This window comes from Fukomys damarensis, unplaced genomic scaffold (assembly GCF_012274545.1).
Source record: "Fukomys damarensis isolate Sample0158 unplaced genomic scaffold, DMR_v1.0_HiC HiC_scaffold_14, whole genome shotgun sequence".
NCBI classification, from domain to species: Eukaryota; Metazoa; Chordata; class Mammalia; order Rodentia; family Bathyergidae; genus Fukomys; species Fukomys damarensis.
This window is the reverse complement of record NW_022900926.1, coordinates 53,844,133-53,869,898: the sequence shown is the minus strand read 5'-3', so window position 1 is coordinate 53,869,898 and position 25,766 is coordinate 53,844,133. Positions and strand designations below refer to the sequence as shown.

Here is a 25,766-nt window from a genome sequence, read left to right as displayed (position 1 = left end):
TTTGCCTAATGTATTCCATATATATTTATCTTTAGGTTACTTTAACTTTAGTTGAGTAAAGAAAAACAGTTTAACTCTGATAGAATGAGATAGTGTTTGTAAAATGGAAATTATGTTTTAAAAAAATTATTTGGTTTTTGTTATCTTGTACTTGATTTAAAAAAGGCCACGTTTTATTTCTTAGAACATTAATCAAAAACCACCAAAAGAGAAATAATTATGAGGCATTGAATGTATAACTTGAAGATACAAATATGGCTTCCTGTTTATCTTTAATTGTAATATGAAGGTCTAAATTACTTAGGCAGTACAAGATAGCTTTTATGAGTAAAAGAAAATCAGTATACATCTATGAAAAGGCATAGTCATTCCTCTAGATGTTCATATCACATCATCATTTAATATTCAAGTCAGACTAAAAACATTTAAGAATTTTGGGCATAAAAATTTAAATTTTAAAGTTTTAACATTTATGAGAAAATAATTTCAACTTTCAAACTTCAGAATTGCTGTAATCCAAGTTAATGACATTTTTTTCCTGGAAATTTTCAATGTATATATATCTCATTTTTTGGGTTGAATTTGTGTATTTCAAATACAGAGTTTCAAATTTAATAATCTCAAGGCAGCTGGGTGTACTCCTGTAATCCCAGTACTTGGGAGGCTGAGGCAGGAGTATTGCTGCAAGTTGGAAGCCAGCCTGTGTTACATAGTGAGTTCAAGGCCAGCCTGAGCTACACAGTGAGATCTTGTGCCCCCACCCCCCCAAAAAAATGCTCAAGGCTAGGAGACGTCAGAATTTCATTTTGTTGTGTTTATAATTACTATATTCCTCAAAAATAATGCATCCCAGAGTTGGCTAATGTTTTCACAGTTGCTGGTATAACACTCATTGGCCTATAAGTAGACCTAAAAGGTAGAGATGGCTTTGTTTCTATTGGAAATCCAGTGGAAATTTCCTCTTTCATCCTATTCTCAGTTTTTATTTTAGGGTTCAAATCATGTGCTTTAAGGACACTCAAAGGAAAGCTTATTGGGGGAGAAGAGAAGATAACTTTACCTTCTAATAAGCGAAGTGCATAACTTTGAACATATGTAAAGTTTTTATTTAGTAGTTCTTAGAGCTGAGAATGTATTTGTCTAATATCTTCTTTACACTGTAAAGTGTCAGCACCATTAACAAAAACAGTTGCAGGTGACTGTACTGCTTATTTTGATGTCATTTATTCATTCTCCTTAATTATATGGATTTCATACAGATATTTTAATGAATTATGTAAGTAATAATGACTAGTTAGTATATTAATGCTTTAATTAACATGTGAAATATTTGGATCAATTTATAGTAAATTCATGCCACTTTCCTAAACTGTTTTATGAAGAAATGGCTTTAAAATAACTGTATGTACTTTTAGATATATTTGTATTACTAGTCAAACTGGTTATCTGGGTTGGCATGCATGTACTAGACAGCTCTAAAGGATACTGTTTATAGAGACTGCTGTGTACAAGGTGCCAGCCTTAATAATTATTTCAATAAAATAGTTTTGGGGGCTGAAATTAAAAGGTTGTCTTTATAATTCAGGCCCAGCCCGTTGGAGATTGTGATTTTAATATTCGTCTGCAGTGTATAGAACGAGAAATTATAAATCCTCGACATGAAAAAATCAAGAGTGGACTCATTGACAAAGCACAGGAACCATTTAGTGTCAGAAATAAGCCATTTTTTGACATTCATGCTTCAAGAAAGGTAATGTTTACTTTTTTTTCTTTCTTGAGACAGGGTCTTGCTAAAGTTGTCCAAGCTGGCCTTGAATTCAAGATGTTCCCACCTTAGCTACTTTAGCCTCCTGAGTTGCTAGGCTTATAAGCATATGACACTGTACTCAGCTATTTTTGTTTTCTAATTCATGTATCGTAATTCAACTTGTGAGAGGAGTGTGAATGACAGTTTGCTGCCCAGTTGTCTTAACTTTAGTAGAAATAACTGAACCAGATAAAGCACTATTGTCCAAATATGTAGTTCCCAGGCTTTTCCTGTTTAGTAATATTCTCAGTGGTGGATCTTTAAAGTAGGTTGCCTCCTTGTCTCGCATAACAGCTTTTGATTCATGGTCATTAGTCTGTGTTATTGCTGTCATCAACATCGTCATCATTATTGTTTGAAATAGAGTTGATCTTGAACTTGCTATGTAGTCTAGGTTGGCCTCAAACTTGCTATTCTCTTGCCTCAGCTTCCTGAGTGCTGGGATTATATGTGTATCACCATGTCCAGCTATACTGCCTTTTTTTTTTTTTTCACAACGCTATAAATTAAGAATCATATTGAGTAAAAATCACTTTCTTTTTAGGTCTGCTTCTCCTCCTCTTAAAGGTAAATAGTGCATAGTAAGGTACATATTTAAATTTATTGTATCACACATTTTTAAATAAAAAATATGTACCTTACTGTGCACTGTTTACCTTTAGATACACACACACACATATTACTTTTATTGTTTTGACACTTAAAATTGATTATACCAAATATTCTAGGACTCTCTGTGTTTTCCCTTTATATGGCTTAAAGATATTTCTATGTCAGTGCATAGAATTTGCCACCTTATTTTATCATGGTATTGACAGTAAAGATCTACCATACATTATTGTATTATCAATACTTAGAGTGCTTCTAGTCTTTGCTGTTATTGACTTTGTTCCATTGTCTGCTTATATGGGTATTCAGCATAAGTAGAAGTAGAATTTTAGGCATAAAGATTGTGGATGATATACTAGTTACTGTCACCAAATTGTCCTCCAAATAAAGCCGTTCCCTCTCCAGCGGATGAGGTCATTTTCCTCTCCAGAGAGAGCTCATTCCTTCTCTCATTGCTCATGCTCCTTTTATTCTTGGCCTACAGGCAGGCACAATTACAGTGATGTGCAGTTGGCCATGAGTTATACTGCTAGAGGATAACTCTAGGATATTTCCTTGCTCTGTGGATCTTTTCCAAAACACTTAATATTTTTTCCTACCAAGGTTTACTCACTTGTAATTTGAGTTTATAAATTCTGGGTTTGTTACATGAATTTAATAAAACACTGTATAAAAAGTTCTTAGAAAAGTGCTGGGCATATAGGAAGCATCCAGTAAATGCCAGTTACCATTATTTTTTACTCTATGGATTTATAAATACTTTTTTGTTCAGTCTATTATTATACATTTAATTTTATGATGGTGTTTTCCATAAATGAGAAATTGAATTTTTATGTATCTGAATTTGGCTATGTATTTCTTACATCTTCTGGATTTTTTACCTTGCTCAGGCAGCCTATGTCTCCAAAATATTCTTTGAAATTATTTTCTAACATTTATTATCTTCATTTTTTACTTTTTTATTTTTTTGAGATTGGGTCTTGTTTTGTACTGGGCCTTGAACTTGTGATTCTCCTGCCTCAACCTCCTAAGTGCTTCAAACTCCGTACATGTGGGCATCACCAAGCCTGACTAGATATTCTCTCTTTAATCTTTCATTTATTCCTGGAAGGAATTGTCTTCTTTTTCCATAGTCTGTGTAGTATCTTGAAGTTTTTTCTACTCACTGTCTTTTCTTCTTAAAATGTCTCAGTGGCATTAATTGAGTTAATGCTTCATTACTTCCTTTACTTTTATCATTTTTAGTTTTAATACCACCACAAGTATTACTGTTAGAAGTACTGTACTATTTGTTTTTAGTAGGATCTCGACCATATCTTAACATTGAAAGCAATTGTACTTTACAGTTTCTGCTGTTAGGTTTTTATATATATATATATATATATATATATACATACACACACACACTATATGTTGACTTTTAAACTTTGCTTCATTTCTTAATACTTTTGGTGGGATTCTTTATTTTTTTATATGCAAATTACATATAGTGTGTTCTTTATCCCTGTTGTGAGTTAGTATGTTTATGATACATTGAATTTATCTTTTGATTTCTTTCTCTCTCTCTTTCCTCCTTTTATTATTTATTAAAAGTTTTGAATATGTGTTTGGCAGTGGTTAACTTTCTTAGCAAACCTGATTGAGGTTTCTGACTGGTGCAGACATGTTTGTTAGCAATAATAAAGCTCTACTTTCCTTATCAGAATGTAAACATGGTTTGAGCAGCATACCACATGGTCCTATATTTGGTTATATGCTGATAAATATTTAAAACTTTTTAGAAGTTTTAGAAAGGATAGAGTGTCACATTTTACCTTAAAAAGATTATCGGCCATTTCCTAAGAAGCCTCGGAGTGATGTGCCTAGATTTAGAAAGCTGTTTTAGGAGCCATTTAAAAAAAAAATATTTATTGTGTGTTCAATATACATAAGGTACTGACACTTTTACATGAAAATTGCACAGGGCATCTAAGAAGTTGTATTTTGGTGGAATATTAGTTTAAAAACTACTAATAATTACTGTTCTATGCCACGTTTAGGGCATTCAAATAATTGTTGCCACAAAGAAGCATCACAGTCTTTATTACATTCAGCCCAGGAAATATTACTCATACAAGAAGTGGTTTATGTTAGAATTGTAAAGGTTGTATGCAACAACTACGTGTTTTAAGCTCTTTTCTAGCATAATCTCACACCCTAGATAATTAAATTTTTGTTGTTTTACTGCTTCTGCTCAAAACCATTTAATTTGTTAACTTTTGGATTAGCAGTAATCCCTGTACTGTTGACTGGGTATCTTTTTTATCTTAATAGATACAAAGTTGGCATTCTCCTTTTATAAATACTTGGTTTTGCTTGCTTGTCAGGAGACTTGGTTGACCTCTGCTGCCATGATCTTCCCTCTGCTTACTGAAGGTCTTTTGAGTCTGTTTTGTTCTTGGGGATTTTACAGGCCCATGAGACTATGTAATGCTGTGCCTTGCGTAATGAAAGGCTAAAGATACATTTAACATTTGTATTTTAAGTACAGCATAAAAGTTGAGCACAAGCCAAATTACTTCGTTTGCATTCAGTTTTTAATAAACTCATTTGATAGCCTATACTGTCATAGTTTAGAGTTCGCATTTAAGAAAAATGGTAGTCCAATGTCTTTGATCCAAATTAGTGTTGCTTAGACATACATTTGGTTTTCCGAATCTGCAGGCTCTTCATCCAACTGTACATAGAAGATATTTGAAGGAAAACAAGTCTGTACTGAAGATTTTTTTTCTTGCCATCATCTGAACAATACAGTGTAACAGCTATTTACATAGCATCTACATTAGGCATTTAAAATCACCTAGAGATGATTTAAAGTATATAAGAGGATTTATATGTACTATGTACATGTACTATAGTATTGGGGCTTGAGTATCTGCTGATTTTAGTTATCTACTCAGGGATGGATTAGGGAGGTCCTGGGGTGGGGGGTAGTGATTCTGGAATCATTTCCCCTAGGATAAAAAGGAAGGACTGCATTTGCCTTGTGTAGCATCAGAACTGTTCTTTAAGACTGAACCAGTTAATGTAGAACAAACAACTTTTTATGTAAATTTTCACAGGAAAGTGTGTTCTTATATTTTTCTTTGCACAACTCCTTTTTAATTTACAGGACATTCTTTTATTAAAACAATTTTGATATTTGAAATTTTAAATATGTGTCCCATCTCTTCTTTCAGTTTTAATATTGTTTATACTGTTGTTTTTTGTCTTCAGTTGCTCTCACTGAAATGTTTTTGATTGCAGAATCCAAAAGGAACACGCATTTTTTTTGCAGAATTGCAACATTCTAAGCAACACACGTATAGGACAGAATTTACAGTTTATGTACTGCTGTAGATTCTTATTTCTGTCTTTGCTGATGGGAATGGCAAAATAGTGATATGAAGAATGATAAAGTATTTGACAGGGGAGTATGTATCATTTCTTTGAAGAGTGGTAGTTTTATGTTGTTCAAAAAACTTTATAGAACATGCAAACTTTGTGCAGGAAGTAATAGAATTTCAATTCTATATATATTTTGTTTTAAAATTTTTTGTATATCTACGAATCTTGGTTTAACTTTAATGCAGCTTTATTAACAGTGTCTTCATTTTGTGTAATTTCATGTATCAGAGACAGAGGATAATGAGATGTTTAATCTTTATCTTTAGTACATAGTTCGAATACAAATTCAGTGTAGTCATAGTAAGTAGCAAGTTTTCAAATTCTATTTACATTTCCAGTTTGAACGCCAACTGAAAAAGAATCATTTAAGTAGATTAAATATGGTAACATTCTTCATCCAGTTTTCATTCTTAGACAAATAACCATTGCTGTTAATTTGTGTCATCTATTCACAATTGTTTTATTCAAACAAGAAAAATACATTTATTTATATTCTTAACACTTCCACCCCAAACAAAGCACTGAGTCCTTACATACTATTCTGTAGCTTTTGTTTTTATAAACTTTTTTTTTTTAAGCCAAGTGTGGTGGCACATGCCTACAATCCCAGCAATTGGGAGGCTGAGGCAGTAGGATCGCAGGAAGTTCAGGGTGATACATAGTGAGACCCTGTCTCCAAAAAAAAAAAAAATTTTTTTTTAACCTTTTTCTCCTGTGATGCTGAGTATTGAACCCAGGCCCTCCCTCAGGGATTTTATTTTTTTTTTAAACTTGACAGTTTTGTTGAGTCCCTTTGTGCCAGTATTCCTACATAGATACTGTTTATTTATTTTTGGTTTTTTGAAATTGAGTCTAGCGAGGTAGTCCAGGCTAGACTCACTGTGTAGCCCAGACTGTCTTTGAACTTGGGGCAATCCTCCTGAGTTCTGGGATTACAGCAGAGCACCACCATGCCTGGCCTCATTCTTTATTTTTACAGTTGCACAATAAAGTTTGATAATTGAACTTTCATGTCATTTGGATTGTTTTTAGTCCGTCAATAGGGATTTTAAAAAATTTACATAAGGATATCCAATGGTTGCCGTACCAGTGGTTGAAGAAACTACCCTTTTTCCTTGAATTAATTTTGTACCTGTATAAAGAATTAAGTATTCACATATGTTTAGGCCTATTTGTAAACTATCTGCTGTTTTTCCATGATACATGTGTTTGTCTTCAATTGAATACCAGTTAATTGCCTTTGCTTACAATAAATCTTTTTAATTTAATTTAATTTAATTTTTTTTGGTATGGGGATCGAACTCTTAGGGACCTTGCACTTGTGAGGCAGGTGGCAGCATTACTGAGCTAAATCCCCTGCCCAATAAATCTTGAATTTAAGGTATTTACTTTACAGCTTTGTTCTTTTTCAAAGTTGTTTGAGTTATTTGAAGCCTTTCTATTTTATATGAATCTTAGAATCAGCTGTCAATTTCTACCATGAAATCTACTATTGATTTTGATTGGAATACACTAAATATATAGGTGAATTTGAGATTACTGACATCCTAACAAAGTTGAATTTGTAGTTAATCAGTCTGGTATATAGTTGTTTCACAGAAGTCTTTTTAAATTTCTCTCAGCAATTTTTATACACTATTACCTATTTGGTGCGGGGAGAGCTACTTTTACCTTTTCAATCTGCATGCACTTTATTTCATGCTCTTAAGCTCACTATGTAGGCTGGCCTCCAACTTTTGATCTTCCTGCCTCAGCCTTCCAAGTGCTTATTCTTGATTTGAGTGAGAATACTTCTAGTGTTCTTTGATGAGTGAATGTTCAGTTTTGTAAATTAAAAAAATTCTTTAGATAAAATGCTGTTGTTTTAAGCCACTGTGATAAAAATGACATGATACTGGTAAAGAAACAGACTGAAGTAACAGTGAAATAGATTAGAAGATGCAGACACAACTCCAGACATACTCAGCTACCTCATCTTTGACAAAGGAGCCAACCACCCTCATTGGAGGAAAGATAGGCTCTTTAATAAACAGTGCTGGAAAAACTGGATTTCAACCTGCTAAAAATTAAAACTAGACCTTTATCTTTCACCATGCACTAAACTAAAATCCAAGTGGATTAATGATCTAAATATTAAAACAGAAACACTAAACTTACTGGAAGATAGCTTAGGTAGAACTCTTAAAGACATTGGCTTAGGAAAAGATTTTATGAACAAAACCTCAGTAGCACAGGAACTAGCACAAAGAATCAATAACTGAGATCTCATCTTACTAAAAAGCTTCTGCACTACAAGAGAAACCACCAACAGAGACCAAAGAGACAACCTACAATGTGGGAAAAAAATTTTACCAGCTGTTCCTCAGACAAAGGACTACTATCCAGAATATATAAAAGAACTTAAAAAATCGGACCCACAGATTTAAAGACCCAGTTCAAACTGGGCATCTGAAATGAATAGACATTTCTCAGACAAACAAGTAAAAGCAGCAAATAAACATATGACAAAATGTTCAACATCACTGGTCATTTGAGAGATACAGATGAAAACAACACTGAAATTCTACCTCACTCTAGAAGGAGTGGCTGCTATCAAGAAATCATCCACTAACAAATGTTGGTGGGGTTGTGGGGAGAAAGGAATACTTCTCCATTGTTAGTGGGAGTGCAGACTTGTGCAATCACTGTGGTGATCAATATGGAGATACCTCAAAGAACTAGGATGAGAGGTCCCATTTGACCCAGCTATTCCCCTGCTGGTTATCTTCCCAAAAGAATTAAAAGAATCATATCACAGCAGTATATGCACACCCATGTTTATAGTGGCACAGTTTGTAATAGCTAAAACTTGGAAATAGCCCAATTGCCCATCAGTTGGAGACTGAATAAAGAAGATGTGGTTTAAAAAACAAAAAAAAACAAGAAATGGAGTACTACTTAGCCATAAAGAATGAGAAATTCATTTCTAGCTAAGTGGATGCACATTGAGCCCATACTCTTAAGTGAAGTAAATAGGACACATGTAAATACTGAATAATTTTTTTCGTGTGTGAAACTGAAGCTATAAATAAGAATCAGAATGTATAATCGATAATGTGAAACAGGAAGAAAAGGTCTAAAGGGGAAGAAATGGGAGAAGTAGGGGAAGAGAAAGAAGGGAAAGGAAAAAAATATGAGAAGGAAAAAAGTGAAACAGCCTTTGTAAATAGAGAGGGTTAGAAGGGTTGAAGGAGCACAGGGGAATGGGGAAAAAATAAGAACCAAGATATATCTTGTAAAGGTATAAATTTCCAATGATGAATGTCATATTGTATACCTAAAATGTACCATTAAACAATGAAAAGTGCTGTTGTTTTATTCATATGATAGGGTGACTATCAGCTCTCTTTTTGTGTTGTTGTTGTTGTGTTGTTTAGGTCTGTCTAATGAATTACATGAAAATTTCCTGATGTTGAATCATTCTTGCTTCTAGGATAAGCTCTATTTAATCTTACTACGGTATTTAAAACATTAAGCTTTGAAACTTTTGCAGCAGTGTTGTACTTGCTTTATAAAGAGACCTGAGGTATTGTTTCCCTTCTGTGTTCTTGAACAGTTAATATAAGTATTGAAATTGTGTTATTTATTTGCAGGTCTTGAAGAATTGCCTCATGAAATTATTTGGGTGCAAGTGTTTTGGGATTGGGTTAATAGCCTTTCCACTTATACGGAAATTTATAGGTATTACATTTTCTCCCCTAGTGTCTGCTTTACTATGATTTCTTAATAAAATATATATTTCATTCATGTTTTACATTATTTTTATAGAGTTGAGGAAGATAATTTACAGTAAGAATTTACATTTTTTCTGTTTTTGTGACTCCTTTTTCTCATGTGATTTCATAATTTAAATGTTTATGTTTCTTTGACTTTCTCTTATTAATGGCAGCAGTTTAGTTTTTTGTCTCCTGGTAAACCAACTTTATCCTAGAGTATAGTATCTAGTAGTTTGTTTGACATGTTTTTAAGAATACCGCAATTTTGGTTTATTCAACTTTCCCAAGTGTAAAGAGTTTTAAATTTTCTAGTGGAAAACGCTTTTCATTTTCTGCACTTATTATTAATTTAAAACTTTAATTTTATTGTACCGAGATGAGAGATTGTGATGTGTTCTTGTGTCACTTTTTGGAATTTATGTGCTGTCATTTTTGTTCTCTTTATTAAACATTTAAAAAGGTGGCACTTAAAAAATTTTTAGGGTAAAGTTTTTGATAAATGTCAGTCAGATCCACTTTATTATTTGTTTTTTTGCTTTCAGACTTTTATATCTGTATTTATTTTTGGATCATTTGATATGTCATGGATTAAAAGTTAAAATGAAAGCTTCTTAGCAATAGTCTGTATAATTATAATGCCATCTAGGATTTTCCCCTTATGAATATTCATAGTATGTTTTTCAGTGTCAACAAATTCATAGATATTTATTCATTTGGATTTATGTGATGTGATAGAAAAATTCAGTGAATGTTTAAAAAATTAGTATAGTAAATGACACATTGCTGTTATCCCATCATTCGTGCCAGTTTCTGCCATCATTTCTCGCAATCCTTGAAGCCAGTTTTTCATGGTCCTTTTTGCACATGCCAGATGTGGTGAAGAAGGTAGATGATGACACACTGTAATGTTTTTGTGAGCCTGTCTTTGTTAGATGGTGCTCAGCAGCTATATTCACCATATTTTTGATCATATCCCATAAAGTTACTTGTGAAAGAGGGCTTCTAGAACTGTGTTAGAAAGTGGCAAGTATGATGGGATGTGTTTGAATTAAGCAGTATTTTGAGGTTGATTAATGGCATTTGTCTTTTATTGTAATTATTAAAAAATTTAAATATTCATTGTATGTTTTGATCATATATTTCTCAGAATTATGAACTGTTCTTTTACTTGTTTAATGTTTGTCTTTCTTACATTATGCTAATATTGTGGTTTTTGTATTTACCTTTTCATCTTTATTTTAGGTCATATTTTTATTTTAGTCATTATTTTAGGTATATACTTTGTATGCAGCACATCTGAACTCAGTATTATTATTTGTCAAATTTTAAACAATTTTGTTGAGGTAAAATTGTATATTAGGCAGCTCATTCATGTAAAATGTGTAATTTCTCTGCATTCAGTTAATGCACAAGTTAGATTTGATCACCACAGTCAATTTTAGGACATTTTTAACCTCTCCAGAAGAAACCCTAAATCCATTTGCAAAGAATTCCCATTGTCCAAATCTCCCAGCCCAACATAATTATTCATCTGCTTTCTTTGTAAATCTGCTTATTCTAGACACTTCATATTAAAAAAAAAAAAAGCTAACTTTGGTGACTGACTTTTTTTCATATACTAGCATTTAAAATTTTTTTTATTGGTACATGTTTGCAATGCATAGTGATTATATTCATTGTGGGTAATTGGTGTATGTACATAACACATTTCAGATTTTCCCCCTTCCCCCTCCATCCCCATTTTTTAAAAAAATATTTTACCAGCATCAGATTTACTTATTTTATAAGTCCTTATCAAGTTAATTATCATGAATACAGTTTAACAGCCATACTAACGAGCCACAAAACCTATAAGCCATGTAAGAAAGTTTTATATTAAATCTCAGGGTACGCTTTTAGATATGTTGTTGGTGCTGGATAACAATAATGTTTTTTCTGTTGTCTTTTATTTTGTACTTTATATATTAGGTTTCTTATAGAAGCGAAACCATACAATATTTAAGCTTGTGTGTCTGATTTACTTAATATGGTCTAAAGTTGCATCCATTTTCCTACACATGACTTGGGTTTATTCTTTGTGGCAGAGTAGTACTCCACTGTATGTAAATACCACATTTTTTAAATCCGTTCATTTATTGATGAATAGGCTGCTTCTAAGATTTAGCTGTTATGAATGGTGCTGCTATAAACATGGGTCTGTACACATCATTATGGTATGCTTTAACTCTTTCAGGAAGATATTTAGAAGGGAATTAGCTATCTCAAGTGGAATTTCTATGTTTAGTATTTTGGGTAATCTCCATACTTACTTTTATAGTAGTTGTGCCAGTTTATGCTTACACCAACAACGAAGAAATCTCCCCTCTTGCCATTTGTTATTAGTTAATTTCTTGAATAATCATTCTTTTTTTGGAATAAGAATTTCTGTGTTGTTTTATTTATTTTTTGTCTTAAGAAACTGAATTGTAGCACTCAGGAGGCTGAGGCAGGAGGATCACTGTGATTTCGAGACCAGCCTGGGCTACACAGTGAGTTCCAGAGCAGTCTGAACTACAATAGTGAGGCCCTGTCTCAAAAAAAAAAAAAAAAAAAAAAAGGAAAGAAAAGAAAAAAAAAAAAACTGAATTGTATTGAAGCTTCCCATAGTAAATAGATTGCAATAAAACTCTAGCTGTTGGTTATGTTCCATTAATTGTTTTCAGTTCTCTTTGACTTTTTCTCCTGGTTTTATCCTTTCTGGAGGTCACTTCTTCAATCCCTTCTTTTTCCTGGTGTGTAGTTTGGTTAGGTCTTATTTCTGCATATGAATCCTTCCATAAGTTGTACCCAAAGTATCAAGGGACATAGTTTTCTTCTTCTTTGGCTTGAGAGCTTTTTGTCATTTTCATAGATAACTTACAAAGATCATATGAGGCCAGGTGTGTCCTCAGAACCATATCCAATGAAGGTCCCATCTCTTCTAACTCAGTCTGTGGTGTTCTGCAACCGGATTTGTTCAACAGCAACGTAAAATTTCAAAAGTAAACCTTCCCCTTCAGAGCAGTGAAGTGCAAGACATGCTCTCATATAGTCAGGCAGATATTTGCTACTCTGGGGCCTCTGAAGAAATCAATAAAAATACTTTTTAGTCTTCTGTGGTCTTCTTTTACATCAAAATCATCACCAGCAAGTATTAACATGGATTTTGTTCCCTTAGGACATTTACTGTTCTTAATATATTTTAGAGGCACAAATTTCTCAATACGTAATTCAATCATATTGCAGCACATGGTAATCATAAATACCACTTGTTACTAGGTCATTGAGTCGCTTATTATGGGATCGATATATGAATGAAAAATAATCTGACTTCTGTGAAAAGAATTCTAGTAATTTCTGATCCTCAATTGTCCTGTAATATTTTTCTTTTTATATAGAACTCCATATATTTTTTTTCAGTGCATACATGTCTTTCAGTACTTGTGTCACTGTTGTGTGTGCATTTCCCCCCTTTGATCAGCATGGCATTTTTCATATTTTTGCTCTTCTCAAGGAATCTCTTGGCCCTTTTTGTTTGGGGCTTTATAACTTGGCCCAAGGTATTCATCACTACCACAACCTCCATCTAGCCAGTATACATGCACTGTGCAGATGTGCAAGATTCTATGTTGTTTTAATTTGCCTTTCTTGAAGGGCTTATGAAGATTTTTTTCTTTATGTGTTGGCACTTTGCACTTTTTCATCTGAGTGTATTCACTTCAAATGTCCATTTTTTTCATATGCCCATTTTTAAATAGGCTGTTTAAATGTGGAAGTTTCTACTTTTTTTTGAGTTCTTTGTATAGTCTAGATATTAGCCCTTTGAGGAGTTCACACAGTTAGTGTTTAGAAGCTTCACTATGTAATGTAATCAGTGCTTCATTCCTTATCGTGACTTCATTGTTTTTATTTTTTGTTTGTTGTTTGCAATAGTATGTTTATTCCTAGTGGTTAACGATAAATATATCATATGATATATTTAGATTTTAAAGATATTACCTACTAAATCTCTATAATAATATATATACAGTACCTTCATGTATGTGTATCTCTCTTATTCTCACCTTTCTGCTACTAATTTTTTTTTCCCGCCTTTGGTGCGGGGGATGGAACTCTCGTCCTTGTGCTTGCAAAGCAGGAGGTGGAACCACTGAGCTAAATCCCCAGCTCTCACCTGCTACTAATTTTTAATGAATACTACTTTCTTAGTACTAAATAATACTTCTAGCCTATATGATTTGCATTTCCCTGAGCATTTTCTCATGAATTTGTTGGTCATTTTAGTTCTTTTGAGAAATACCTGTTCAGATCATTTGTCTATTTTAAGATTAGAGTAGTTTTTGTTAAAGTTTTTGAATTCTTTGTATGTTTTAGATACTAATCCTTTCTCAGGTGAGTAGTTAGCAAAGATTTTTTTCCCATTCTGCAAATTGTCTCTTCTTCTTGTTGTTTGTTTGCTGTGTAGATACTTTTTAATTTCATATGATTACATTTGTCAGTTTGTGCCTTTGTTTCTTATGCTTTTGGAGTCCTATGCAGAAAATTGTTGCCTGTGTAGTATCTTGAAGTGTTTCCTCTATGTTTTTCTCTAATAGATTCAGATTTTACATTGAGTTGTCTGATCCTTTTTGAGTTGAAGGGTCATTTTGTAATCTGTATGTGGATATCCAATTTTCCTAGCACCATTTGATGAAGCAGCTATTCTTTTTTTGAAGTATATTTTTTGTACCTTTGTTGAGAGTCAGTTGGCTGAATGTGTATGCATTTATTTCTGGGATTTCTGTTTTGTCCCACTGAGCTGTTTTTATGCTGGCATCTTTTTGTTACTATAGCTTTGTAGTATGTCTTGAAATCAGGTAATATGTTGTCTCCAGCTTTTCTCATTTTGCTCAAGATTACTATGGCTATTCTGAATCTTTTGTGCTTTTATATGAATTTTATGATTGTTTCTTCGAGTTTGATGAAGAATGAATTATTTTAATGACAATTGCATCTGTAGTTCACTTTGAATAGAATGGTTATTTTAATAATTTTTGAACATGGGAAGACGTCACCTTTTAGTATTTTCTTCACTTTCTTTCTTCAGTGTTTTGGAATTTTTACTGTAGAGATTTTTCACATCTTGAGTTAGTTTTATTTGTAGATATTTGTTTTATATTTTGTGCCTGTTATAAATGGGATTACATTCCTTTTTTCTTAGTTCATTATAGTATATAGGAAAGTTACTGATTTTTGTAATATTTTGGTTTTCTTTTTTGGTACTGGGGATCAAACTTGGGACCTTGTGCTTGTGAGGCAGGCGGTGGAACCGCTGAGCTAAATTCCTGACCCTTATTTTGGTTTTCATATTCTGTTACTTTGTCAGTTCTATCTTTTGGTGGAATCTTAAGGTTTTTTGTTTTTGCTTGTTTTTGTTTTTGTTTTTTTAGTAGAATCATACCTTCTGCAAAGAGGGATAATTTGACTTTTTTTTTATATGCTTTTAGAATTTGCTTAGAAATGTTAACTTTTGCTGGGAGTGGTAGTACTTGCCTGTAGTGTCAGCACTTGGGAGGTTGAGGCAAGAGAACTGCCTTGAGTTACTGGCCAGCCTGGACTAACATCAGGTCCAGCCTAAACTACATAGTTACACTTTGTTTTCAGAAAACAAAAGCAAACAAATAATCAAAATAGTAAATATTATTTTGTTTTGCTTCTCTTGAGGATTGGTTAGTCATATTTTGCTTAAAAGTACCAACTTTTTTCTTTTGTACAACTTTGGCCTCATTTTTTGTTCAAAATTTTGTTTTATATGTATTTTTCTCTTTGTGTATCATATTTTGTACTTTTTTATGTATATAGCAAAGCTTTTAAAAATGCTCTGTATTTTAGGTATCTGGTTTTAGTATAGTTAATTCTGCTTCATTTATTTTACTATTCTTTAGATATTTGAGAATATGAAGCATGCTTTCTAAAATTTAAGCTATTTTTCCTTTTATAGTCATCCCCCCTTTGGTATTGGGGATTGAGCCCAGAGCCTTTTCTTCTTCCCGTACCTCTCTTTTAAAAATTTCTTATTTTGAGATAGGATCTCAGTGAATTGTTCAGGATGGCCTTGAACTTGCTACCCTGCTTTGGTCTTCTAGATTGCTGGGGTGATACGCATGTGACAACCATGCCTGGAGTAGTTTTTTTTTTTTCCCTAAAAACAAACTTTTAATGGCTGTATAACAGACATACTGAAATGTACATGGATCATATGTTTGCAGCTTCAGACTTCATTTTTTACAGGTGCACTTCTAGTTGTTCCAGCAGTATTTGTTGAAAAGAATATCTTTTCTCCATGTTATTACCATTGCTCTTTTCTCAAAAACCACTTGATTATATGTGTTATTTCTAGCCTCTGTTCAATTCTTTTGGTCTATTTTTCTATTCTTTGTTCCAGTATTACACAATCTTGATTGCAATAGCTGTATAGTAAGTCTAGTAGTGGCAGTCTGTGACTCTGTTCTTCAGTAGTGTGTTTTTTTTTAATCTTTTCACTTTCCATGTAATTTGGAATTTGTTTGTATCCACACAGTAACTTGCTGGGAGTTTTGATTTTGATTGCATTGGCTTTATAGATCAAATTGGAAAAAACTGGCACCTTGACAGTATTGTCTCCTTGTCCATGAGCACAGGGATCTCTCTACTTCTTTTCTGATTTCTTTCATTAGAGTTTTGTATATTGCTTGTGATATTTATTATACCTTTATACAGATTGAACATCCCTAATCGGAAAAATCTGAAATCCTTCAAAAATTTTTTAGTGTGAACCTGTTGCTCAAAATGTTTCAGAGTATTTCTGATTTTTAGATTGGGACACTCAACTGGTAAAGTCTATGAAAATATTTGGAAATCCTGGAAACTAAAGCACTTGTAGTCCTAAATATTTTGGAAAATGAATAATCTATATTTCTTGGGTGCTAATATAAATGATGGTGCTTTTTTTTTCATATCTTACTGCATTAAGTAATTTTGATGATACAATGATACTGTTTTATTTTATTTTTTTGTCTCATTGCATTTCCTAGGACTTCCAGTATGGTGTTAAAAAAAACTGTCAAGAATGGATATCCCTGCCTTGTTCCTGATCTTAGCACAAGAAAGCTTCTGGTTTTGTTGTTATCATTTTGTTTTGGTTTTGCTAGTGCTGAGGAATGAACCCAAGGCATTGTGCGTGCCAATTCTGCCACAGAGCTTACCCCCAGCCCCTGATTGCTTTTAATTCTGTCATATTACGTAAATCTGGAGAGCTAGATAACTAGCTAACTGTTTTTTAGTTTTGTTTTCTTTATTTATGAGTGTGGATCCACTAGCCTCAGAGGAGTTGTCATCACCACTGTCACTGTCATCATCATCATCATCGTCATCAATATTATGGTGTATTAAAATTAGGCTTCCTCATTGTATAGTTGCCAAGATTCTGTAGGTTTTTCTGTTTCAAATAATAAATGAGTTCAGCATTCAGACTGTACTATTTGTGTGGCTTTTGAGTACATAAAATCTTCATACTTATTTTCCAAATCTCTAAACCTACCCCATATGCTGTACTGTGCAGTCTTATCCTAGTCATAGAGGCATTTGTACAGGATATGAGGATGAATATGAAATGTTTCTATCAAATTCTAGTAGGTGAAGTAATTTTTGGAAGGTGAAATAAAGATGTAGGTGTAGTAGGAAGGTAGAAATGTCCCTTTTATTGTTGGATTGGTGGTATTGTCGAAGAATATTGGAAAATATATTTGATATGGAATAATTTTAAATAATGAAGGGTTTAGCAGTTTTTAGTAGGGAGTCACTGAAGTAGAGCAGAAGAGAATGATGATAGAGTTGAAAAAGTTCACAAATTTTGACACTACAGTGCTGGGTGGATTGTCCACTTACATGGCACAATGCTGGCAGGATGATGACACGTGAAAAGGACGATTATGACTCACTAAAAATTTCTTGCTGATTGTATTGATAGATGGCTTTGAAAAATTACGGTTAAGGATAGATTGGATATGATGCTGAAAGATTAGGATTCTTTACTAGGGCTTTTGGAATAAGATTGAATTATAAGGAGAATGTAGGTGATAATGTGAGATATGTTTATTAGTTACTGGAGCTCTTTCCAGATATCCCTTTCAGAACTTACCCATTTGCAATCTTATTAAGAATAGTACTTTATACTTAATAACATTAATACTCTTCTTGATATAAAATGATTTGTTCTAATTTGCACAGGTGTTGGAATAACTGTATATGTGAGAATTAGAATCTTCCAGTAATTAGTCATATTTATTGAATTATGAACTAAAATAAAATAGGTTGAAGATTATATTACATTAAAGGCATAGTAATGTTATCTTTATTGAAACTATGATGTGGACACAATTTTATTCCTGAGAAAAAGATTTTAACTGAAGTCTACCTTCTATTTTTTATGAATCAGAAAGAATATGTATGGTTGACTGAATGGTTTTAGAGATCTGAACATAGTTCTGTGTAGAAAAGAAGTAATGATTAAATTTTTGAAAATGATTGACTTTAAGAGATCAATTTAGTTTATTAAGATTATTCTTAGTATATACTGTACAAAATTATTTTAACGATATTTATTGTTTTATTTTTTCTGGCATAATTACAAACCTTTAGAAATTGTTACAACATTGCTAATTAATTGAATTATCAGTAAATGTAAATTATTCTTTAGATAGATTTGGTTCCACTTGGACAAAATGAAGTGAAATTATTTTTGTCACTAACCTGGAAACTTGAGATTATATTCCTAATTCATTAAAATTAAAAAAAATTATAGCTTGCTTTGTTTAAATACGTATGTCATGGAAATTAAAGATGGATAGAGAAAATTAAATTGTTCAAAGTTAGGTCATCTTGTATCTGTATAGATAGAATGATTTAAAAGTGAGTGGAAATAGGATTAGATTGCAAGGGAAGTATAAGGGTGAGATGGGATGGATACTGCTTAGCTTGAAGTAATATGCTGGCTGAAGGAAATGGGGCTAGAATTGCTGGTTAGTTTGAGGAGAGGACATGTTATATAATTCAGGATGATTCATTAATTTTGTTTTGTATTTATTAAAAATTAGAGAATATATTTGTATATGAATATATATAAACCTCCTATCAGACACATTGATATAAGTTAGTGTTTTGTCTAGATAGGATGGATTTTTACTACTGATTTTGTCAGCCTCACAAAGATTTTTTGAATGTTATTGTCAAATGCAAACTTACGTGGCCCATAGTTTCATATGCTTATGAACAAAATGCAGTAAATCTAGAATGATGATATTGTTTAAGGGGACCTCTTCAGATACCAAAAATACATTTCTTAGTTTTATGTATAAAATGTATTTTATGTCACATATTGTGTCATATGCTCTGAGTTTCTTCCACTGTTTTCATCCATTCCTTTTTCTCATTCAGAAATGTTCTTATCTCTTTTTCTATTTTTATTTTTACCCCCTGTTTATATTTGTGTTTATCCTTAAGACTTCTAGTGTTTGTCTAGGGACTGTGGTTGGGGATACACTGTATACACAAATACTGTATACATATGTGTACTCCATGAGAGGAAGAGTGTGACTAACTAGACTGAAGTAGGACGGGACCTGTTTAGTCACTTTCCAATTGCTGGAACAAAATACTGGATACCACAACTTAAAGGAAGGGATGCTGGCTCATGATTTCAGTCCATGATGGCTGGCTTCCAGGCAGAAATGGTGTGGTGAGGGACATGGTAGAGGAAAAGGTGCTCAACCAGTGGAGTAGAGGAAGCAGAGAGAGAAAGGAGGAGCTGGGGACAAGTATACACTGTTGAGGGTCACACTTCAGTGACCATGCCCTACCAGACCTCACCTCCTAAATAGTATATTTAGCTACTGAACTCATCAATAGATGAATCCACTGATGAATATAGCTCCCTCAGGGTCCAAACAGTTTTTATACGCATAAGAGTTTAGGGGAATGTCTTAGTTCTAAACCATAACTGTTTAGTAGAGAGTACAAATAGATGCATGGAGAGACTTAAGAACTTCAAGTTGGATGTAAAAGTCCAATGACAGTACAGTTAGTGAAAACAAGTGTTCTTAAGTTACAGGTTTGTGTAAATTTTTTCTTTAAGTTACAGGTTTGTGTAAATTTTAAGTGGACCATGTATTTAATTTGCTGCATTAAATTGTTGATAAACGCTTAAGTATAGGAAATAAAAGCACTATACCATGTACATAATGTATTATAATCTTGCTTTCCCTGAGGGTAAAATAATATATACAGCATCTTGATGAAAATCTAATGTTTTATTTTCATATGATTTTGAGCTTTCTATTTCTGTTCTAGCTTAAAATTGACACTGAGAATAAGGAAATGTTTGATTTTTTTTTTTTTGTATATCCTGGAAAACAAAGTTTATTCCTTAAAGACTTCTATGTTCCTAGTACTTTATTCAGGTACAGAACATGTTTAATTTACAGCTAAATATCATTTGGTGTCCCAGCGTGTTATCCTCATCTGGAGATAGTGAATGTCTGCTAAAACTAAGCTAAAGGTCTCATCTGTGGTGGCTAAGTAGGCCACTTTATTCATTAACTAAGAGGGCAACTGTGGCATTCTACAGTCTACCACTTATTTGTTAGTATTGCTCCACAGGGCCAGTCATAAGCTTTCCCACTGATGGGTATGACATTGGTGACAACCTAAACTGTGTTAACTAGAGAAAGTGATAACTCTATTCAGATGAGTTTAGGCCAGTGGGTGGGTAGTCTTCACAGGCAGCTTCACTTCATACACCAGCCTCAAGATTGGGGGTCCCTGTGACCATCCTCACTTTAGTCTTGCTGGCTACAAATTCTAGGATCGATACTGCTCTCCTCAAGTTTGATAATTCATTAGAATGACACACAACTTGGGAAGCACTCTGCTTAGGATTAGTTTTATTACAGTGAAAGGATGCAAATTAAAGTTAGCCAAGGAAGGAACACGTGGGGCAAAATTTGGGAGAGAGCTTCTAGTTGTCGTTTTTTCATGGAGTTATGCACAATTATCTATTCTGGGCTATTATGCATGACTACTCAAGAGTGTTGCTAACTACAGAAACCTGCCCAAACCTTTAGTGTCCAGAGTTTATCCTGGTGTTCCATCACATACTTCATATGGGTTAAACCTCTAGTTTTTATCCACTTGCCTAAGTTTAGGTTAATACATTTAGTCTCCAGTTCTCTGGAGATGCAAATTGATACAACATATTCCAAAAGCCCTCATCATAAATTATGTTGTTAGACTCTCCAGTGGCCAAGATATTTCTTATTAGGCAGCTTATTAGAGGGGCCTAGAGGGACCTGTGGGCAAAGGCCAGACCTCTTTGGTAAATGTAATTATTCTGTGCATACTTGTTTAAACAGAGGATATATTTCTGAGATTTAAAAAAAAGAAAATCTTTCTACTTCTTACTCTTGGTGATGTTCAGACCAGCTGCTTATGCAGTTTAATTTTTATTGCATTATGTGTGTATGGATAAATATCTATTGTGTTCCATTTTTTCCAAAAGTGCTTAATGTTCTCCTCAACCAGTAGATCTTGCTCTTGTACATATAAAATGAATATTTACTTATATTCCTTTTCACTTGTAAACTGGATACAGAGTATAGACGAATAAAGGCTTAATGGTATCAGGTATATAAACATTTTGAAAAAGATGAACATTATATTGTTTAGATTATAGATACATTCAGGGCAGGTTGCCCAGGAATAAAGAGAACTTTAAAATGCCAAGATAACTTGAATTGTAGATAATGAGGAGTGTAAAAAGAGTTTTAGAAATAGCTGTGGCATGTAAAAGATTGATTTGGAAAGTCAGTTCTAGCTTCAGTGGAGAAAGAATGTTAACCTAGAAGTAAAGACACTAAGGTAGGACAGTGTAACTCTTATTGTCAATAATGAAAGTAACAGGGTAGTTTGTGAGAAAGTTACTAACTAGGAGAGAGAATTTTCATTTAATAAAAAAATTTTTTTCTTACTTTGACTAGCTATTTTTAATGACACAGTGGTTTAGATATCATTGGTAAATAGGGTTAATCAAATTACTCTTTTTGAAAGAAGATGATGTTGGCTTTCTGGTGAGTAGGATGACTTTTGTAGAATGGCTAATGATAGGAATATATAAGGTATGGACATATCAAATAATCTTAATCTGAATCAGAATTAGATTTAGGGATGAAAAAACAATAAGAATTAATATCCAGATGAGTACAGACTTCCATTTTTGGAGGCTTGTTAAAACTAAACCTTGGATTTTAGGGAGCACTGAAAGCACATAAAAGAGATCACTAAATATAGTTATTGTATTCAGTAGTCTCAGGTATCAGTTAAATCTGTGTCAGTTCTCTGCTTAGAAGCAGACTAGAATCTAGAGGTGGAGAGACAGTTTATTCTTTTCTTGTTTAAAGATCTCCTTGGTGTATTTTTCTGTACTTACAATGAGTTGATAATGACAATTTATATTGCCAGTAATGTTAGGTATTCATTTTTTTTCATTGTAGCCTTGAGCAATCATTTTCCTTACTTTTAAAAAGTTTATTTCTTTGCTTTGTAACCTTATAGTTTCTGTTCTATTTCTCGTGTTGCTAAATTCAAACCCACGTGCATTATCTTTTTCTGCTTTTGCATTTATAATGGTTTGGTTTCTAATTTGTGATTTATAGATGTATACAGTACCAATTCAGAGTCAGTCATCTTGTGTAACCCTTTTTCTTCTTTCTTTGATCCTTGGGACATTGCCTGCCTTCTGTAGCATATTTTGGATGATAGTCAAGTGATAAGATTTTGTTCATAAGTAAGTAAATTTAAATTTGTAAGAAAAACCTTATGAAACACTGCTGTACTTTATTTAAAAACTTGGATATCTTATGTCTACTCTTTTGCCTTTCATCCATTTGTCTTCTAATTATATCTAGGTGAAGAAAATTACAATTCTGAAAAGAAATGCATCCTATCTCAGGGTAATTCACCACATATATCACTTTAAATTTCATCTAGGGTTTTGTAAATTAATTTTCTAAATTAATATGCTTTTATTTGTTAGTGTTTAAAAAACATCTTGTACTTTAAACAGAACTGTGTTTTTGAAGAAAGGTTGACAGGGACAAATGACTACATCATGTCATTTAAATATTTTTATTGTCAAATTAAAGGTATTATTTGGGCATATTGGGCTAGGCTTCCATTATCTCTGGATCTTCAGCATCATTTGCTTGATTTCTAATATTGGTATGCAGACAAGAAAAAAAGAAAAAAACTTTTTTTTTTTTTTTTGGTGGTACTGGGGCTTGAACTTGGGCCCTTGTGCTTGTGAGGCAGGTGGCAGAACCACTGAGCCAAATCCCCCGCCCAGAAATACCAGTCTAAAAAACACTATGAAATTTTATTTTTATTGAGCTCTCGAATCTAGCACTTCTTACATTAGGATACCAATATTTCCTGAATAAAGTTTTACTTAAAATATAGAAAACAGAAAAAGACAAAGTAATTTAAAAGTATAGTATCAGAGACAGACAATATCAAGGTAAGTTCTGTTTGATACTTAAATTATTAAGTAAAACCTGACCTTCCAAGCCTGTTTTAGGCTGCCTGGTAACTAACTACTTTTTTTTTTTTCATGGAGACTGTACCTCACTTTTAAAGTTTATGTATAGTATGTATTTTCGGGGGCAGGAGTTTTGAGTTGGATTCTTGCTTCTGTAGTTCAGATTGGTCTTGAAGTCACTGTGTGAAGTTGGCATGATTCTTCAGCCTCAGCCTCTGAGTGCTGGGATTACAGGTTTGCACTACTGCATTGCCTTGTGCCTGACTTACTCTCTTCTATCAAAGGCTGCTTATCATGCTTCTTGAATGATGACCAAATGCTTCCTCATTTTTGGTTTGACCTATTTATCATCTTAGCCTTTCCATTTCTTTGAAATCTTCATCTTGATGACTTTACTTTGGTTTAGTCACTGTATTCCTGGCTATTACTCCTAAAGTTTAAGATTCAGATATACTGTTGCTGACCACAACTTCTGTCTTTAAAAGGATAGGAGAATTGAGATGTGTTACGTACATGTATCAACTACCCATGATAAATGTAATTATTATGTACTGCAAACATGCTCTAATAAAAATTGCTGGGCATGGTAGTGCATGCCTATAATCCTAGCACTCCAGAGGCTGAGGCAGCAGGTGTTCTGTGTGTTCAAGGTCAACCTGGGCTATATAGCAAGACCCTGTTTTTTTTTTTTTTTTTTTTTGGTACCGGGGATTGAACTCGGGCCCTTGCCCCTTGCAAGGCAGGCCACCGAACCACTGCAAGACACTGTTTCAAAAAAATAATTAAAAAAAAAATACCAGTGGAGGTATTTCATTAAAATCTGCAGTGAGCTGGGCCATGTCCTCTTCATCAAGGAGTTGCACTTAGCTTTAGGGGGAGAAGACAACTTCATTGAGCATGCTAACTCGTTCCAGGTGACTCTTAAGACTTATGATTCTTAAAAGTTTTAGAGTTATCCTTAACTTAGGGTGCATGTTGATTTGTGAGCTTTGTTTTTAGTTAGGACACCTAACTGTAGTCAAATTTTTCTGTAAGTATATTTAGTTATGTCCTTAAGACACTGATCTGTTGAACTTTCGCTTTTCTTCATTTAAAAGTACTTACAATTTCCCTTTTGATTTCTTCTTTCATTCCTGGGTTATTTAGAAGTTTGTTAATCTTCCTCTTACTGAAGTAAGATTTAATTCATTGTGGTCAGAGAATATACTTTATGTAATTTTAACCTTTAAATGTGTTGTGTGCACTTGAGAAAAATGTTTTATCTTATTGTTGGATGGAGCATTTTATAAATGCCAGTTAGGTTAGGTTGATTTTTTTTTAAATTGAGTTTATTGGTACTTTTTAAGCATACAGTGTAGTTATGTTCATCATTGGGATCTTGTAACTTTACATGACAGATCTTGGTCTCATTTTTTCCCCATATCCCTGCCCTCCCTTCTCCCCCTCCACCCTCCCCTACTTACAAAGACTTTGTTTCCATGTTTTCATATTTTTTCTTTTCCCTTATTTCCTTTTCCCTACCCTTCCCACATCCCCTTGATGTTTTTGTTTTAAAATTTAAAAAAATTGTATTAGTACATATTTGCAGTACATAATCATTATATTCATCATCAGGAATTGGTTCATGTACATAACTTTCTTTTTAGGTGTATATACACCAAAGGCTGGTATAAGTTTTCAGTGTGTATGCTTTGTGTGCCTTCCTCCTTTCCTTCCTGTGATGGGGCCTTGTGTATGCTAGGCAAGGATGTATCCCTTTTTATCCCTAGTATTTCTTGTTTGTGAGTCCTCTTTGATATTAATGTAGACTGTTAAGATTGGGATTTAATATTTTTTCCATGCTTGTGCTTTTGAGCTTGTTGATGTTTATATTCAAAGTGAGCTATTGACAGCATGTAGTTGATTTTTTTTTGGTACAGGGGATTGGACTCAGGACCTCGCACATGCAAGGCAGTGGCAGCACCACTGAGCTAAATCCCTGGCCCAGCATATAGTTGACTTTTAGTATTTGTTCTAAATCCAATATTACAATCTCTGCCTCTTGGTTGTAATATTTATACCATTAAGTTTAATGTTATTATTGCTAAGACTTTGATTAAATGTACTATTTTCTTGGTTTCCAAAATATATTCTCATTCTCATTTTCTTTTTCTTTTTTTCTTGCTATCAGTTGGATTGAGAAAAGTTTTAATTCTATTATATTTTCACTTTTTAGGTCTTATGTGTGTACAGTACATCTTCAACTTTTCACGGTTTATCTTTAAATGATAGTATGTGTATACCATTTTAGAATTGGGGTGAGAACCGTACATCAGTATCATTCCATTTCTTCATTTGCTTCTGCATTAATCAACACCATAATATATTTTTAGTACTTTGGCTTTAATTTATCAATTATCTTTTAAAGAAATAGTTTGTCAGTTGAGACTGAGGCTCCCCAGGAGGCACCTGGAGAGCTTTGCTTTGCATATTAGTCATATAGTCCTTTGTTCCATGAGTGAGTTAATTAATTAATTACCCAATAAAGGCCGACACATTTGGAGCC

The 25,766-nt window shown here is 33.2% G+C and overlaps 1 protein-coding gene and 1 pseudogene across 1 annotated transcript in view; one reads left to right on the top strand and one right to left on the bottom strand.

The window, feature by feature from the left end:
* The window catches only part of Rngtt (RNA guanylyltransferase and 5'-phosphatase), a 265,607-nt gene that overhangs the window by 92,403 nt on the left and 147,438 nt on the right, over positions 1-25,766 (top strand). Inside the window, exon 11 of the mRNA XM_010633261.3 lies at positions 1,586-1,750. Coding sequence (XP_010631563.1) covers positions 1,586-1,750 — 165 coding nt within the window. The remainder of the gene's footprint in view (positions 1-1,585; positions 1,751-25,766) is intronic.
* On the bottom strand, positions 12,341-13,328 carry LOC104868504 (annotated as a pseudogene).